General features: G+C 49.9%; 1 protein-coding gene across 1 annotated transcript; it reads right to left on the bottom strand.

Moving 5' to 3' along the window:
• Positions 1–1,099: 1,099 nt before the first annotated feature.
• ZMYND12 (zinc finger MYND-type containing 12) lies at positions 1,100–15,215 on the bottom strand. The gene is made up of 8 exons (XM_031506683.2): positions 15,133–15,215; positions 14,064–14,205; positions 9,142–9,313; positions 7,605–7,774; positions 5,172–5,294; positions 4,264–4,384; positions 2,639–2,784; positions 1,100–1,360 (listed from the first exon to the last, which is right to left on the bottom strand). The coding sequence occupies exons 1-8, from the start codon at positions 15,213–15,215 to the stop codon at positions 1,241–1,243; spliced, it is 1,077 nt and encodes a 358-aa protein (XP_031362543.2). The 3' UTR covers positions 1,100–1,240.
• Positions 15,216–15,239: the final 24 nt, after the last annotated feature.

Here is a 15,239-nt window from a genome sequence, read left to right as displayed (position 1 = left end):
CGTGGCTGAACCTGCGGTTTTCCCTTCCCCAGCAGCAGCAATCCCTGCTAATTGCTCAGGCCCCAGCTTGACGAAGCGTTCACAAAGCGCACTTGACTCCAGCCCAACTCGGCGAGGCAATTAAACACCCTCATAAATCCTCCTGCAGTAAAGGAGCCTTAATCGGGGCTCAGGGCTCAGCGCGGCCAGGCCGAGTCCCTTCTCCCCTTTCCCAGCCTGAGGGATCACCATGATTCCCACATTCCCCACACTCCCCACGGCCTCTGGAGCCTTCTGGCGTCTGGCCCTGCCCTGGTGTCCCTGTCCCTTCCCCCAGCTGGGTCACTCCATCCCGAGGGGTCTCACTGCTCCCCGGGCCAGGAGCCGGCTGGGAATGGGCCCCGGGGTGGCATCTCCTCCTGAAGCTGGGGCAGGTCCAAGGGCATGTCAGATCTCTGCCAGGAGGAAGCTGCATCTCCTTTAGCTTAGAATCCCAACTTGGAGTCTTTTCATCCTTTCTTTCAAGCTTGCTTAGAGTCCCTCATGCCTCCCATGGTCCTTCTTTGGTAGAAGTTCTTCCCATGAAACTTCTGCCCATGGAATTGGAACAAATGAGTCTCTCAGTGCCCAGAGCTATGAGTTGTGCAGAAAGAGAAAAATCTGAGCACCTGCCATAGTGGAAGGTGTCCCTGTCCATGGCAAGAGGTGAAGTGGGATGAGCTCTAAACCAAGCTGGTTTTCCAAACCAGGCTGGGATTTTCTGGAAATTGCTTTGGAGATGGAGGGGCTCTGCAGGGAGCTGCGATGCCTTGTCAAGCCCGACCAGCTCCCCTAGCTAGATCCTGCCCACCACCCTAGCCCTTCCCTGTGTCCCTCTCCTATCCCTCCATGGGATCTCCCTCACCAAAATGGCAAAGCAAAGCCAGGAAGCCAGTAAGAAACACACCTGAGCTCCTCTTGGCTCCTGGACAACCACCATGAGACTGTGAGAGGTTGTTTGCTTATTCCCAACCTGGCCAATAAATGATTTATTCAGTGTGTTCGTGCTGCTTTTGTTTCTCACCCTGGTGCTGTTACTCTCTCAGAGGTTACAGAAGTGGAGCAGCAGATGAAGACTAACTCAGACCAAAATGTTTATTTTCCAAACAGTTTGGAAAGAGGCAGCAAGCAGAAGGCCCAAGGGCTTGTGACGCTCGTGGTGTCCAGGAACCTGGATAAGAGAGAACCTGGCCAAACAAACCGGGTCTGGCAGAGCCAGTCTTTATGTGGTGTGGGAAAGCTGGGCATTAATCAGCTCCAGCAGGTGACCAATGGTTTCTAGAGAGTCTTGCTGGGGCAGCTGCTTGGCCAGGTCGAAGGCTTTCATCCCCACCTCCTGGGCCTGGAATGGGACAGAAGAAACACCCAGGAATTTGGCTTTTCTCACGGGATAGTTGAATACCTGCTGAGGCTCAGTGCAGGAGCAGCCTGGAGCAGATCCAGGCTCTCTTTCTGAGGTGACCTGCACAAGCTGCTTTACAGGAGAGCCTAAAGCTGCTAGCAGATCCCATATTTAGGATCCAGTGGTGCAGACAGGAGATTACTGACCCCAGCCCCCCGTGCTGGACATCACCTCCTGTCTAACACAGCTCCTCTGGACAATCCCAAAGCCATGTCAGGGAATAAAACCAGCTGTACTGACTCTGAACTAAATCCTTCATTTCTCTTGATAAGGAACTAAATAATTTTCCTTGGTAGCTTTTCCAAGGATTAGATACTCTCAAAATTATAAAACTTTAATTTTTCCAACAAATTGAAATTTGTTTGTGTCTCCCAAACACTCCCAACTTGTGGCTTTCCATAATACACTGAAGAGACCATTACTATTTCAAAACAGTATTTTTCACCACCTGTGTTTTCACTCCTCAAAACCCAGGCTGAAGAAACTCAGGGTTTTGAGCTCTGATCCCAAACAGAAGGGCCTGATTGCCAGATGGTGTCTGCTCAGCACTTCCTGAAAATCAATTCTTGTGCTTCTGGTAAAGCACAGAAGTTACTAGTCACCTGAATTTTTAAGCCATAAAGACACAGGAATGCAGATTCCAAACTGGAATTACAGACCCAAATATACTGAACCTTGAACTCAGGGGAGTTCAAAATCTGTCTGGTAAACAGATCTTGCTCTGTGTAACCCCTGAGCTCAGCTCAAAAGGCAGCTACACTGCCAAGATATCCCAGATAAAGGAAGAGCCTAGAAAATGTGGATAACTGCAGGATCCGCTGGCATGGCAGAGACCAAAACACATCCCCCAGGATTGTCAGCCTTTACAGAGTGCAGGTCACAGAATCATGGAATAGTTTGGCTTGCAAGGGACTTTAAAGCTGATCTCGTATCCCATGGCAGGGGGATGGTCTTCTACAAGACCAGGCTGCTCCAAGCCCCATCCAACCCAGCCTTGGACACTTCCAAGGATGGGGCAGCCACAGCTTCTCTGGGCACTCTGTGCCAGGGCCTGCCCACCCTCCCACTATCCCACCTAAGCCCTTGCTTTGAGCACTATGAGGCTCTTTGTTCTTGGTCACCAGCACTGTGGGCTCAGGAGGAACAAGAGGACCAGGAGATAGGATGGTCCCCAGAGCAGCTGGCCAATTCTCCTGAACCCTTTCAGCCACAACCTACCTTGGCTAAATCCAGGCCCAGGTAGTGGATCATGGCCAGGGCATGCAGGACTCGGGCTGTTTCCCCAGGATGCTGCAGTGGTCCCTGCTCCCGGACCTTCAGCACCGCGCGCAGCATCCGCGATCCTTCCTCACGCTGGCCTTCGGCTGCACGGAGAAAGAAATGATCCTGATGGATGGACTTGTGCCAGAGAATAGATTCCAAACTGCCCAGCTGGCTCTTCTAGGCAGCAAAGTGTTTCTGCTACAAACATCAACATGGTCTGAGGGTGGGGAGGCCCTGGCACAGGGTGCCCAGAGAAGCTGTGGCTGCCCCTTCCCTAGAAGTGTCCAAGGGATGGGGCTTGGAGCAGCCTGGGATAGTGGAAGGTGTCCCTGCCCATGGCAGGGGGTGGAATTAGGTGAACTTCAAGGTCCTTCCAATCCAAACCAGTCTGGGTGTCTCTGATCCCAGCTTCATGCAAATTCCATGTCCATCAACAGGACTCCTTTCATCCACTCAGTGCTTGTGTTGATCAGCCTTCAGAGAGGATGTGGAGTCACAACAGCTGCAGGAAAAGAACTGTTTTTCTACTCCTGTCACACCAAAGATGGTCTCCTGTAGCCCTGCCTTAGTGTTCTTCCTACTCTGAGAACTCCTGATGGAGGTAGTGCCAGGAAATGGGATTTACAGAAATGATTCTCTTAAAATCACAGAATCCCAGACTGCTTTGGTTTGGAAGGGATCTTAAAGATCATCTCATTCCAATCTCTGGTCATGGGCAGGGACACCTTCCACTGGACCAGATTGCTCCAAGCCCTGTCCAACCTGACCTTGAACATTTCAAGGAGACAAATTTATATTCCCTTTCCTGACAATGTCCTTATTAGCACAGATGGTAGAAAGGAGCCAAGAACCAGAGTCTGGTCTGATCTCAGGAAAGCCTGAGGTAGTACCAGGGGCACACTGATGCTTTCTGCACCTTTATGTGCCAGTGAGAGACTCCCCAGCCTTTCTCCCAAGAGTGCTCTAATTATCTGTACAGGCTATTCCATCACGTCCTGCTGCTCCAGGAGGCAGCTGTACCCCCACCTAAGTGAGCTGAGATGTCACATCCATTATTAAAGGGAGATGAAGAAGCTGCAGAGAATGAGAATGTTCAAGTGTCAAATTGCACCAGGGGAGGTTTACTTGGAATATTAGGAAGAAATTTTTCATGGAAATACATGTAAAGCATTGGAACAGGCTGCCTCGGGAGATGGTGGAATCACCTTGCCTGGAAGTGTTCAAAAAGCACGTGGATGTGGCATTTGGGATTGGGTAAGTGGTGAACAGGACAGTGCTGGAGGAATGGCTGGACTTAATGGTTTTAAACCCAAATGAGTCCATGAATCAAATTTTGCTTTGCTCCAGTCACTGCCAAGGGAGCTGTGAAATGCAGAATGCAACCAGCAAGGGCAAAGCTGGGTTTCCATGGAACACCCTCATCCCTGAAAGGGCTTGTGCAAATCTGCCGAGCAGTGACATCCAGAACACTTGGCACTGCCATTAAATTCAGCCTCTGGAAATGCCAACACAACATGTAGGGTGCAGGGAGTCTTTAACCCCCCACTTCCCAAAGGTTTTGGAGCAACAGCAGCTCTTACTCATCCTGTCCTCGATGACCTCCTCCTCCTCGGAGAATGGTGATGCTTCTGCCTGGGCCTGGAGCACTTGCTGGTGCCTGTGAAGGGAGCTCAGCAGCCAGTCATGCCAGAGGCTGCTCACCTGGCAGGAAGCATGGGAATTATTTCACTCCTGTGAACCCCTGGTATTCGCTTGTTCTCCAAACAATGTCCCTGCACGGCCCCGTCCCCTCCGCGTGCCTGCGGGTCACTGAGCCGGGCTGGATGCTCCCACTCCTTTCCCACACAGCCCCACCTGGAATCGCTCCCTTCTCCAGCTGGTTAGGGATTTTCATCTAACTTCAACAAATCTAACCAAAATGCTCACCAAAAGCTAGCTGAGTTGATGTTTGGGATAGGAATGGTGGTGGATTTTGCAGCTCCCAGCACCTTATTTCCACAAAAAGTTCATTTTCTTCAGTTATTAAATCAATTTGATAATTATTACTTTCATTGTTTGAGCAATCCAGTCTGAAAATCTTTTATCAGTGTGACTTTTTACTGGTTCCTAGTATAAATTTTAGGTTGCTTGTTTGTATCCCACTTTTCCCTGGATTTAAGAACCCCTCAGAGACCCTCTGTACTGGTGGGATTCGAACCCCTGGCACAGGAAATTTGACAAAAACAGCAAAGCTGTTTTTTTAACAAGGTTTGGCTGCTCAAAATGAAGACAGTTTATTAAGAATTTTGAACTGATTAAAGGATTAATACCTCACGGTTTTAACTCAGATATTTATTTGTGTATAAAAAGGGTTTCTGGGACTGATCCTAAAAGGCAACACTGACACTTGGTATGGTCATCAACCCATTGAAAGGAAAGGGAAAAACCTTGGAAAGAGCATCCAAAAAAGCTGAGAAAAACTCAGAGGATGATTTTTGGTTCTACCAACCTCAGAATAGAGTGAGTTTGCTGCATCCATTTTATTCTGGTGGAAGAAAATATTGGCCATGTGGAAGTACCCTGCAGAGACCTCAACAGAATTTAGTCCAAACTCAGCAGTTGCCAGGTAAACCTGAAATCAATATTAAATACAAAATAAGCCCCAGAATATTCATGTTCATGTCAAACCTGGGAAGTTTTCATTGTGGATTAATATTGCAAATGCTGGGGGTTTTTTTTATGTGTAAACTATGCCTGACAATGATTGGAAAATGTGGTGCTTAAAAGCTGTTTTTTGGAAGTTATGTAAAGGAATGACATGCTAAAAACTCTGGTTGTTATCCATAGGGATGAGACACTAACAAGCTGTATTTTGGGGGTTATCCATATGAATCAGGTATTAAGCTGTATTTTGGGGATTATGCAAAGGAATAAGGTATAAAACTTCTATATTTTGTGGTTATCCATGGGAATGAGGTACTAAAGAATTGTATTTTGGGGGTTATCCATAGGATCCATAGGAATATACCTAGTTCACAGAGTTCATCCATAGGAACGTACTAAAAAGCTGAATTTTGGGGTTGATCTGTGGGAATGCAACACCCTAGATCCCCCCTAGCTGGGGCAGAGGCACCTGCTTGGTTCATGCTATGAAGTCCAGGGCAGATTTCCCACCTCTCCCCCTCCCCCTGTGCCACCCATCCATCCACCTCTCCCAAAACCCACCCTGCTGCTCTCCCAAAACCCACCCTGCTGCTCTCCCAAAGCCCATCCTGCTGCTCTCCCAAAACTCATCCTGCTGCTCTCCCAAAGCCCATCCTGCTGCCCAAACCCCATCCTGCTGCTCTCCCAAAACTCATCCTGCTGCTCTCCCAAAACTCATCCTGCTGCTCTCCCAAAACTCATCCTGCTGCTCTCCCAAAACTCATCCTGCTGCTCTCCCAAAACCCATCCTGCTGCTCTCCCAAAGCCCATCCTGCTGCTCTCCCAAAGCCCATCCTGCTGCTCTCCCAAAGCCCATCCTGCTGCTCTTCCAAAACTCATCCTGCTGCTTTCCCAGCCCCCGGAGAAGCCTGTTCTTCCCCCAGAGGAGCAGTGAAGGCAGTGTAGCATTCCAGCTATTCTGAGCTGGTGTGTGACTCTCAGCAGATCCCAGACATGCAGCCAAAGTCCAGGCAGGTCCTGAACTTGCTAAGAGTTAAAAACTTCTTACCTGGTGCCCTTTCAGGCACCACATTTAGGGAATCTTAAAAAAAAAAAAAAAAAAAAAAGGCAGGAGGGAGGGATTTTGGAAATCTCCAAAGACTCTTGAGAGATTCTTTTGTGGGATTCTCAAATGCCCAAAGGGCTTCTAGACTAAGCAGAGACATGGTTGTGTGTTAAATAGAAAAGGTCTAACTCTTCTCCCTTTATGTCATCATTTACACCCACACAAAGCCACTATCAAATTCCACAGGAGTGGATATACATCACTCAGCACTGGATAAATTTAGTCTACATGGGACAGAAATAGGATGTGGAGAAGTTCATCTGGCTTTGGAGGATCAAATGACAGGCAAAGCATCCACAGGAACACGGGTGGCAATGGCCAAACTATTTTCATGGCTGAAGATGTGGAATTGGAGAAAAATCATTTAACCAGATACTGAAATAGGGAAATAAAGCATTAATTAAATAATGGGTGACAGGCTGGGAAAGTATTGAGTGAAATAACAGCCAAAATGTAAATTATCTCTGGAAAAAAGGCAAATCCATCAGCTTGGGGCAGGAATGTCTGGGCATCTCTGCACTGAAATGAAGCTGATAGAGAAATTTATAGGGAGAAGCCATCAAGACAAGGAATGTGAGGAATATATGAGGAGTGTCTGAGGGAGGCTCAGCCTGGAGAAAAGGAGGCTCAGGGGGGACCTTGTGGCTCTGCACAGCTCCTGACAGGAGGGACAGCCAGGAGGGGGTCGGGTTCTGCTCCCAGTAACAGGGACAGGAAAAGAGGGAATGGCCTCAAGCTGTGCCAGGGGAGATTAGGTTAGATACTGGGAAAAATCCTTCATGGAAGGTATAGTCAGGCATTGGAGGAGGCTGCACAGGGCAGTGGTAGAGTCACCATCTCTGGAAGTGTTCAAAAAGTGGCACCTGGAGACATGACATGGGTTAGTGGTGGAGCTGGCAGTGCTGGGAGAATGGTTTGACTTGGTGATCATGGAGGGCTTTTCCAGCTGTAGTGATTCCAGAATTCTCTGTCACTTCACGGGAATAGGGATAACTGGCAAAACACATCTTTAGCTCACACATGGATCCACATGTGTCTCAGATCTATCCAATTTGGGTGATGTGAACCCCCTCAAGATCCCAAATCTGCCTGTTGGCATTTCCATATTGATCTGGGAGGAGAGAAGGAATTACAAGGGAAGTGTTCCTTGTTCCTGTATTCCAAAGGACTTACATCATTGGCCAGGTGATACAAAGCCTGGTCCAGGTTTCCTTCAGCAACAGAGAAAAGCCCCAGCCCACGGTGTAACTTAGACTGAAGAGCAGCACTGCAGTCTGGGGTTTGGAGGACGATCCACTGGGCTTGGGAGAGATATTTGGCTGCCTGGCGGAGATGGCCAGCACCTGAAATGACATGTAGGGATAATCAGGGAAATCAGGAAGATAAGGAGCATTTTTAATCTGGAAAATCAGAGAATATTACTAGCTGTTCCTTTGGGGTAGCTTGATATGCAATGGACATGCATTTTGGGGATTCCCCACTTCTTTCCCAAGTGCTTCTGAGTTACCCAGGTGTCTAAAGACTCACTTACAGACAGGTGAATGTGTAGAGAGCTCCAAAAGGAGCCAGAAATCACAGAATTCCAGACTTATTTGGATTGGAGGGGACCTTCAAGCTCATCTAGTTCCAGCCCCTGCCATAAGCAGGGACACCTTCCACTATCCCAGGTTGCTCCAAGCCCCATCTAACCGGGCCTTGGACACTTCCAGGGATGGGGCAGCCACAGCTGCTCTGGGGAAACTGTGCCAAGACCTCCCCATCCTCACAGGGAAGGATTTCTTCCCAATATCCCATCTGACCCTGACCTCTGGCAGTGAAGCCATTCCCCCTTGTCCTGGCACTCCAGACCCTTGTCCAAAGTCCCTCTCCAGCTCTCTTGGGAGTCTCTTTAGGCACTGAAAGGGGCTCTGAGGTCTCCCTGGAGCCTTCTCTTCTCCAGGTGAACATTCTCAACTTTCCCAGCCCATGGAAAGCTGGGCTCCATGGCATTGGATACGTTGCACACAATCTCTCTGGAACACGTAGCCTAAATAGGTTCACTGCAGGCAGGCACTGATGACTCTCACCTTATCACACTGGAATTACTCACAGTATTTTTTCCCCCTGCTCTCACCACACCATTTACGACAACCCCTGAGCCAGCTCCGTTGTGCCAGCGGAGCATTGTGTGCACTCCTGGAATGAAAGTGATTTACAGGGATCTCTCTTGCACGGAGAGCAGCTCCCATGCCCTCATTTGCCATGTTTTCCAAAGCACACAATGAGAAAAAGATCTGCTCAGGCAGAGCAAGATTTGTGAATGAACCAGGAGTTCTTTGGGTGCAATGGCCTCTGAAATGTTTGCTGGTTCCCCGAGATAAGAGCACAACTAACCACCCTCTGGAATTTAATGCTTTGGAGAGTCATCCAAGGCCATGGAGGTAAAGAATAGACTTTCATACAGCTTCTCCTGTGGGAATTGGTGTAGAGGAAGAAAACATTTCATTTGATTTCATCGATCTCCTGAGCGCTGAGAGATTTGTTTCCCCAGAGCCACAGAAAAGGGGTGTGAGGGGGGTGTGTGTGTGTGGGACGGCTCAAATCCCTGCAATGCCCTTGAGGCAGAGCAGGGGCCAGAACTGCTCCTTTCCAGATAAATGGCAAAAGGAAACCAGAAACCTGAGCTGGGAGGCCTTGCCCTTGCCAGCATTCCCATGTTGACAATGCTCACCCGTGGAGGCCTCGGCCAGGAGCAGATAAATGGGCACGAGCTGTGTGGAGCCAGAGCCGAACACTCGGGAGCTGAAGCGCAGCGCCTGCAGTGCTGCAGGAATTGCTTCCAGGGGCTGCCCTGACCACACAAACCCCTGGGCTGTGCTCAACGCCACGGCAATCAGAGATTCCTGCAGGGAAACAGAGCAGGGGCAGAGTGAGGAAAGACAGGGAGAAAGGAAATCACAGAACCCCACTCTCCAATTTGGGTTGGAGAGACCTTAAAACCCATCTCATCACATCCCCTGCCATGGGACACTTTTCACTAGACCAAGTGGTTACAGATGCACAGGCTCTTTTTAAAATTAGGTTTTCAAATTATAAAGCAGCAATTGTAATGTAGTTTGTGGCTGTAATTAATAGACAGACATTAAAGCTGTCATATTAGAATGTATTAGAGTCTGGCTCCATTCCTGCTTTGAGTAGGAACGGCTTTGGAGGTCATGTGTTGTCTTCCTGGACGAAGAATCCTTTACGCCTCCTGACAAGGTCTCATAAGGCTGCAGCAATAAAAGCTGTGAAGCACAGAAAATGATCATCACAAGACCAGAAAGGAGATTAGAGCCAGGGGCTCCGGTGTGACTCAGAGCCAGCCAAGCCCCGTGGTGCCAGCATGGCACAGCTCCAGCTGCTGGAGACACGGCCAGGGAGTGAGGAGAGAGCTCCTACAGGGAACTGCAGCTTCATCCCACCCTCTCCTGGCTGGTCCTGCACTGGGATTTTGTGTGCAGACTGAAAACTGGTCAAAATCAGAATGTATTACACTCAGCAAATCCATCCCCAGCTGGGGCTGGTGGTGCAGCAGCTTCTGCAGTGTTTGGATTTGTCAGAATCCATAACTTATCCTGTACTTATCCATATATCATTGCTCCCTGCCTTTTGCTGTTCTTACCAGTCCACACCATTTGGCCTCTCCAATGTTAGCAGCAGCTGATGTAATCCCCAGCTCCACAAACAGATCTCCATCCCAATTCCTGCTCCCTGCCAGGAGCTCTGCATACTGTGCCCTTACAGGAATGCCAAGGATAAAGTGCCAGGATCCTTGTGGAATGACAGAATTCCAGAAAGGTTTGGGTTGGGAGGGGGCCTTAAAGCTCATCTTTTCCACCCCCTGTCATGGAAAGGGGCACGTTCCACTAGACCAGGTTGCTCAGAGCCCCATCCAGCCAGCTACTAACACTTCTCCATCAGCTTTTCCTAGCAGTGGTGCAGCAGGAAAGCTGCCTGGGAATCACTGTAGCTGAGGTAAAGAGACACATTTTTGGGCAAATGAGATCACTGAAGAGCACAGCCCAGAGCAACAGCCCCTGCTCCATTGAGGAGAGCCAAGAGCGAAAAAACCACAGCACCCATTCCTGAGCTACCTGAATATGGAGAGGGGAAAGGCAGGTTTTCCAGAGAAGCTGTAGCATCCCTGGAAGTGTCCAAGGTTGGATGGGGCTTGGAGCAGCCTGGGATAGTGGAAGGTGTCCCTGCCCTTGGCAAGGGGTGGAATGAAATGGACTTTAAGGTCTCTTCCATGCCAAACCAGTTTGGGATTCTGTGAAACACAAACTGTGTCCAGGGAGCAGGTGGTGCCCAGGAGAAAACCAGCACATGCTTGGGACAGCAGCAGGAAAAGCTGGTATTTCTTAGCTGGTATTTCTGTCTGTGCCAATCTGGTGCAAACAGGGCAGGCCCTAGTGTGTGGGCATTGCCCAGATTGGCATCTGGGAGGTGCTGGAGATCGGGATCATTCTTTTTTTACTCCTTGTCAATGGTATCATCACTGCTTCCCATGGCCTGAAACATCTGCAGCGAGGACAAAGCTGGGGGTTGGACTCTGGCACAGCTTCCAGGAGGAGAAGGAAGGGCAGGAGGCAAGAGGAGCCCTGGAGCAGTGAATATTTCCAACCACAGTTCCAATAGTTCCCTTTGGCCCTGAGCAGTCCTGGGGGAATGGTTTTCTTTGGCCCTGCCTTGGTTTCCCCCTAGCCCCTGGCCTTGTTGCTTTGGGCTCTCTCCATGTGTGTTGCAATTTGAGGTTTCTCTGAAGATGCCCCCACACAGTTTTTGGGGTTTGAGGGGGCTGAGGACCCCAGCTGTGCTCCTGGTGGGAGCAGGGGGTTGGGAAAACACTCAGGGCTCAGTGCCACATCCTTTATTCACTCTCAGGACCAAAATCTGTGGTGTGTCTGAAGAAATGAGGATTTCAAGAAGAGGGAAGGCTCCAGTGAGCTGGAGCTGAACCTGCAGCCAGAGCAGGGCTGGGCTGGATCTTTCCCATGCCCAGGAGCTGTGGGGAGCTGACATCACGCAGGCAGGTGAGGCTTTTCTCCAAACAGAAACTTGGAGTTCTGTCGGTTTGGAGGTGCTGTCTGCAGGCACCCCCCTGGCTATGTTGACAGAAGCAGATTTCTATCAACAAAGCTTTGGAGCACAGACAAGGAATGAACCTCATAAAACCTCCTGGCTCCCAGCTCCTTGCTCCTTGAGCCACAGGGCATTTGGATGTGCCCAGGTTTCCCTGTGTCCTGACTGATGCTGGAGCTCTGTGTTTTCTAAACAAACACAGGGCAGGAGTGGGTGAAGTACAGCAGAAATGTTCAAAAAGCAGCAAACCCAAGGCAAGCTTTGGGCAGGTTTTTTCTCTAGTTATCATGAGACTGCAGAGCTTTTCCCTCGACTCCAAAGGCCTTTTTTGCATAGAATCCCAGACTGGTTTGGGTTGAAGGAAGCCTAAGGGTCATCTCATTCTGGCCCCTGCCATAAGCAGGGACACCTTCCATTATCCCAGGTTGCCAAGCCCTGTCCAACCTGGCCTCAGACACTTCCAGGGATCCAGGGGCAGCCACAGCTGCACTGGGCAACCAGTCCAGGGCCTCCCCATCCTCACAGGGAAAAACCTTTTAAGCACTTTTGTTGGATCTGGAGTAGGAATGTGATGCAGCCAGTGAGACAAGGCACTAAATATCCTTCCCCTCTCCCAACACTTCTGAGCCAGCCCAGACCCAACTTGGCTGCTTCAAATCCTGCTGGACATGAAGGAACTTTCCCTCTTGCTGGGAAAGCCAGCGGGTAACTGAGGGATTTCCACTGTCTCCCTCCTTTTTTGGAGAGAAGGAAAACAAAGTGTCCCAGCACAGACCATTCTCAAAATGGATTTTATTTAAATAGGCTGGAGACAAAGGTCAAAGAACAGATGATGTTAATGGTTGTTAAGGAGCTTATAAAAATCTCTACTTCAGAAAACCCCAGAGTCTTCTCTCCCTGCCTTTCCCATGGAGCCATTCCCAGCCCAGGCTCCAGCTCCATGCTGCTGTTTGCTAACCCAGCGTGAACCCCAATAAAGAATGACTTTCTCTCCACCAGCCCCATCTTCCTGCTGTCCTTCCCTTCACCTAATTAAACCAGGAGATTAACTTCCAGCTAATGAAGGAGCACTTCCCTCAGCTGGCAGCCACATGGCCTGTTGGAATGTATGGGGATAATTTTAGTTGCAATAAAGTCAGTGATGTAATCAGTGTCAACATCAGTGTTCAATAGCAGGGGAGTTTCTTGGAACAGCTTCAAGCACTTCTGGATGCAAAATCCTGCCACACCCCCCTGACACCCATTTTAACCTTCCTTGCAGGTTTTATAAAGAACAGCTTAAACAGAACCTGGAATTAAGGAAGTTTTGCATTTTCCCTTTGGGACACACTGGCCTGACACACCTTCTGTGGACTTTGCTCAACAGTCTCACCTGGGATTTTCAGCCAGACAGGAGTTTCCAAACCAGCCTGTGATGTCATGGCCCAGTTCCTGTAAAACCAAAAGGAATCTGCTGCCTAAAGCCTGTCATGAGCTCTCACCAAACAGGACTTTTGCCTTTGGACTTCATCTTTCTGGAAGCTCTCAAGGAAGGTGACAGCAATGAGCTGGTCCCCAAAGCCCCAGAGCTGGGCCAGAAACACCTTAGAAATAATAATTCATGTAAAATTCAAAAGATTAGGGATGTTCTCCTCAGTGGCACCATTGGATTGCTCCAAACCCACTGTGTGCTGCCCTACTGTTCTGTGTCTGGGGGTTCTTAGAGAGGGAAAATTAATTTCCATAGGGAGAATTTTCAGGAGCAGATGCAGTTGGGCGGGTTATTTTAGCAACAATGTAGAACAGCAGCTCCTGCCACTCCATAAACAGAAAGAGAAGGAGTTGCAAACCACTGGGGCTGGAAAGGAGCTGCACATCTGCATGTACCTGAAGCCTGATGGAGAAAAAAGGCTGCATTAGTGGGAAATGGTGTTCCAAGGTGGCTAGGAAAACGAAGGGAGGGGACTTGGTTTGTTTGCCCCTTTGCTCTGGGAAAGGGGATACCCTCCCATCAAACAGACTGGAAGTAGCAAATCTCAGCTGGATCCCAGACTAGCCAAGCCGATGGACCAACCCACTGGCAAGGTGGGAAATCCAGGATTGCTGCTGCCTGAGGAAGCTTGGGACATGAAGTAAACACTGTGGAAAAGGCTGGAGGCTCAGGAATGACAGAGAGGCTGCTCCTACTCCCCTTATTTTTGAGGTTTTGTTGAAAAAAAAACAACCCCCAAACCTCTGCAACCAAGTCCCGAATCAACCAAGGAGGTGTCACCCTCTTCCTTGGGAGGACCCAGAGGGAAGGATTCTAAAGGGGAGGATCCTGTGAAGTCAAAAACCTTGTTCAGTTTTAGGCAAGAAATTCCTTTCTATTTTAGAGGGATTGGGCAGTGAGAGCAAAGGCTGCTTTGGAGACTCCTGTGTGGCTGAAAATTCCAGGTGAGCCCAGTCTGCCCCTGGTGTGTCCCACCATGTACAGCCAGGGCACGGAGAGAAGCTGGAATTCCTTCCCTGGAAGCACTTTGAAGTCATGCTTGTTCCTCCTGCACCCACCTGCCTCCTCAGCAGCTGCTCCTTGCCACGTTTTCTGTCTTTTTCGGAATGGAAACAGGGCTGGGGCCCAAGGACTGGGATGAGCAGGTGGCAGATATGGCTGTGGATGCTGATCCAGTCAGTTCTCTGGTGAGAGACATCACTGGCAAAAGGAAGGGAGAAAGATACTGGTATTTGCTGGGATGTCATGTAAGGGAAGCTTATTCCCTGTTGTTTTTCAGGACTTTCTCCACAATAATTACCCAGAGCCAATGGACTGCCTACAGGGTACTCAATAAATGATATTTCCAAATGTCTCCATTTCACAGCACTGTCCTGTCCTACAGTTCTCTGTGCTAAAATCCTTATTTAAATCACTCCCTGAACTCCTGATATGGCTAAGTTTGGACAAATCCCTGGATTCCAACACTGGAAAAACAAAAACCACAAACCAACCCATCCCAGGTCACTGTGGAAATGATCTGGAACTCAGTGACTGCTCTGAGGGTGTGTGAGGGATGTTGGTGTGATGCTCCAGAGCTCCCAGAGCTCTGATGCAGGAGCTGCTGGAAGGCAGCAGGAGCATTCCAGGCGAGTGCCTGCTCCAGTTCCTGCTGCCTCAGCTCCAGCCTGGGCCCTCTCCAGGCTCCATCCTGGGTCTGGTCGCTGCCTCCCGAGCCCATCCCTGCCTGCTGAGCTTTGTCCCAGGTCTCATCCCTGTGTGCCGAGCTTTGTGAGGCTTGGCTGTGTGTACTGAGCCTCATCCCAGGGATAATCCCTGCCTCTTGCTTGTGTCCCAGACCACACCTCAGGCTTTGTCCCTGTCTCTCTGTCCTTGTTGTGGGCCTGTTGCTGCCTACGTTTCATCCTGGGCGTTCTCCACGTGTCCTAATCCTCATCCTGTGTCTGGTTCCTGCTTCCTGGGCCTTCTTCCCATGCCCTGTGCTTCACCCTAGGCCTCGTGTTGTGAGCTTTTTAGTGGGACAAGCCTCGCTAAGTCTGTTCTGCCTCCTCCTTCTGGGCCTCATCCTGACTTTACCCTGAGCTTTCTGCCTGTGCCGGGCGCCTCACCCTGGGGGCAATCCCTCACCAGTAGCGGGTGAGGCGGCAGCCGGGGCAGCGCAGCGGGGCCGCTCGGGCCCGGCACAGCTCGCAGCGCGGGGCCGCCGCCATGGCCGGGCGCCGTCACTTCCGGCG

Source organism: Lonchura striata, chromosome 24 (genome assembly GCF_046129695.1).
Source record: "Lonchura striata isolate bLonStr1 chromosome 24, bLonStr1.mat, whole genome shotgun sequence".
NCBI classification, from domain to species: Eukaryota; Metazoa; Chordata; class Aves; order Passeriformes; family Estrildidae; genus Lonchura; species Lonchura striata.
Note: the sequence above shows the minus strand (reverse complement) of the source record. Positions and strands in the feature narration are given on the sequence as shown.

What these genes read in the sequence shown, in the direction of transcription:
- ZMYND12 (XM_031506683.2), bottom strand. Translation starts at nt 15,215, where the DNA reads ATGGCGGCGGCCCCGCGCTGCGAGCTGTGCCGGGCCCGAGCGGCCCCG. An exon ending in TGTATCACCTGGCCAATGAT is followed by an intron (nt 5,295 to 7,604) that starts GTAAGTCCTTTG and finishes TATTGATTTCAG; the next exon opens with GTTTACCTGGCAACTGCTGA. An exon ending in CAAACTCACTCTATTCTGAG is followed by an intron (nt 4,385 to 5,171) that starts GTTGGTAGAACC and finishes GCTTCCTGCCAG; the next exon opens with GTGAGCAGCCTCTGGCATGA.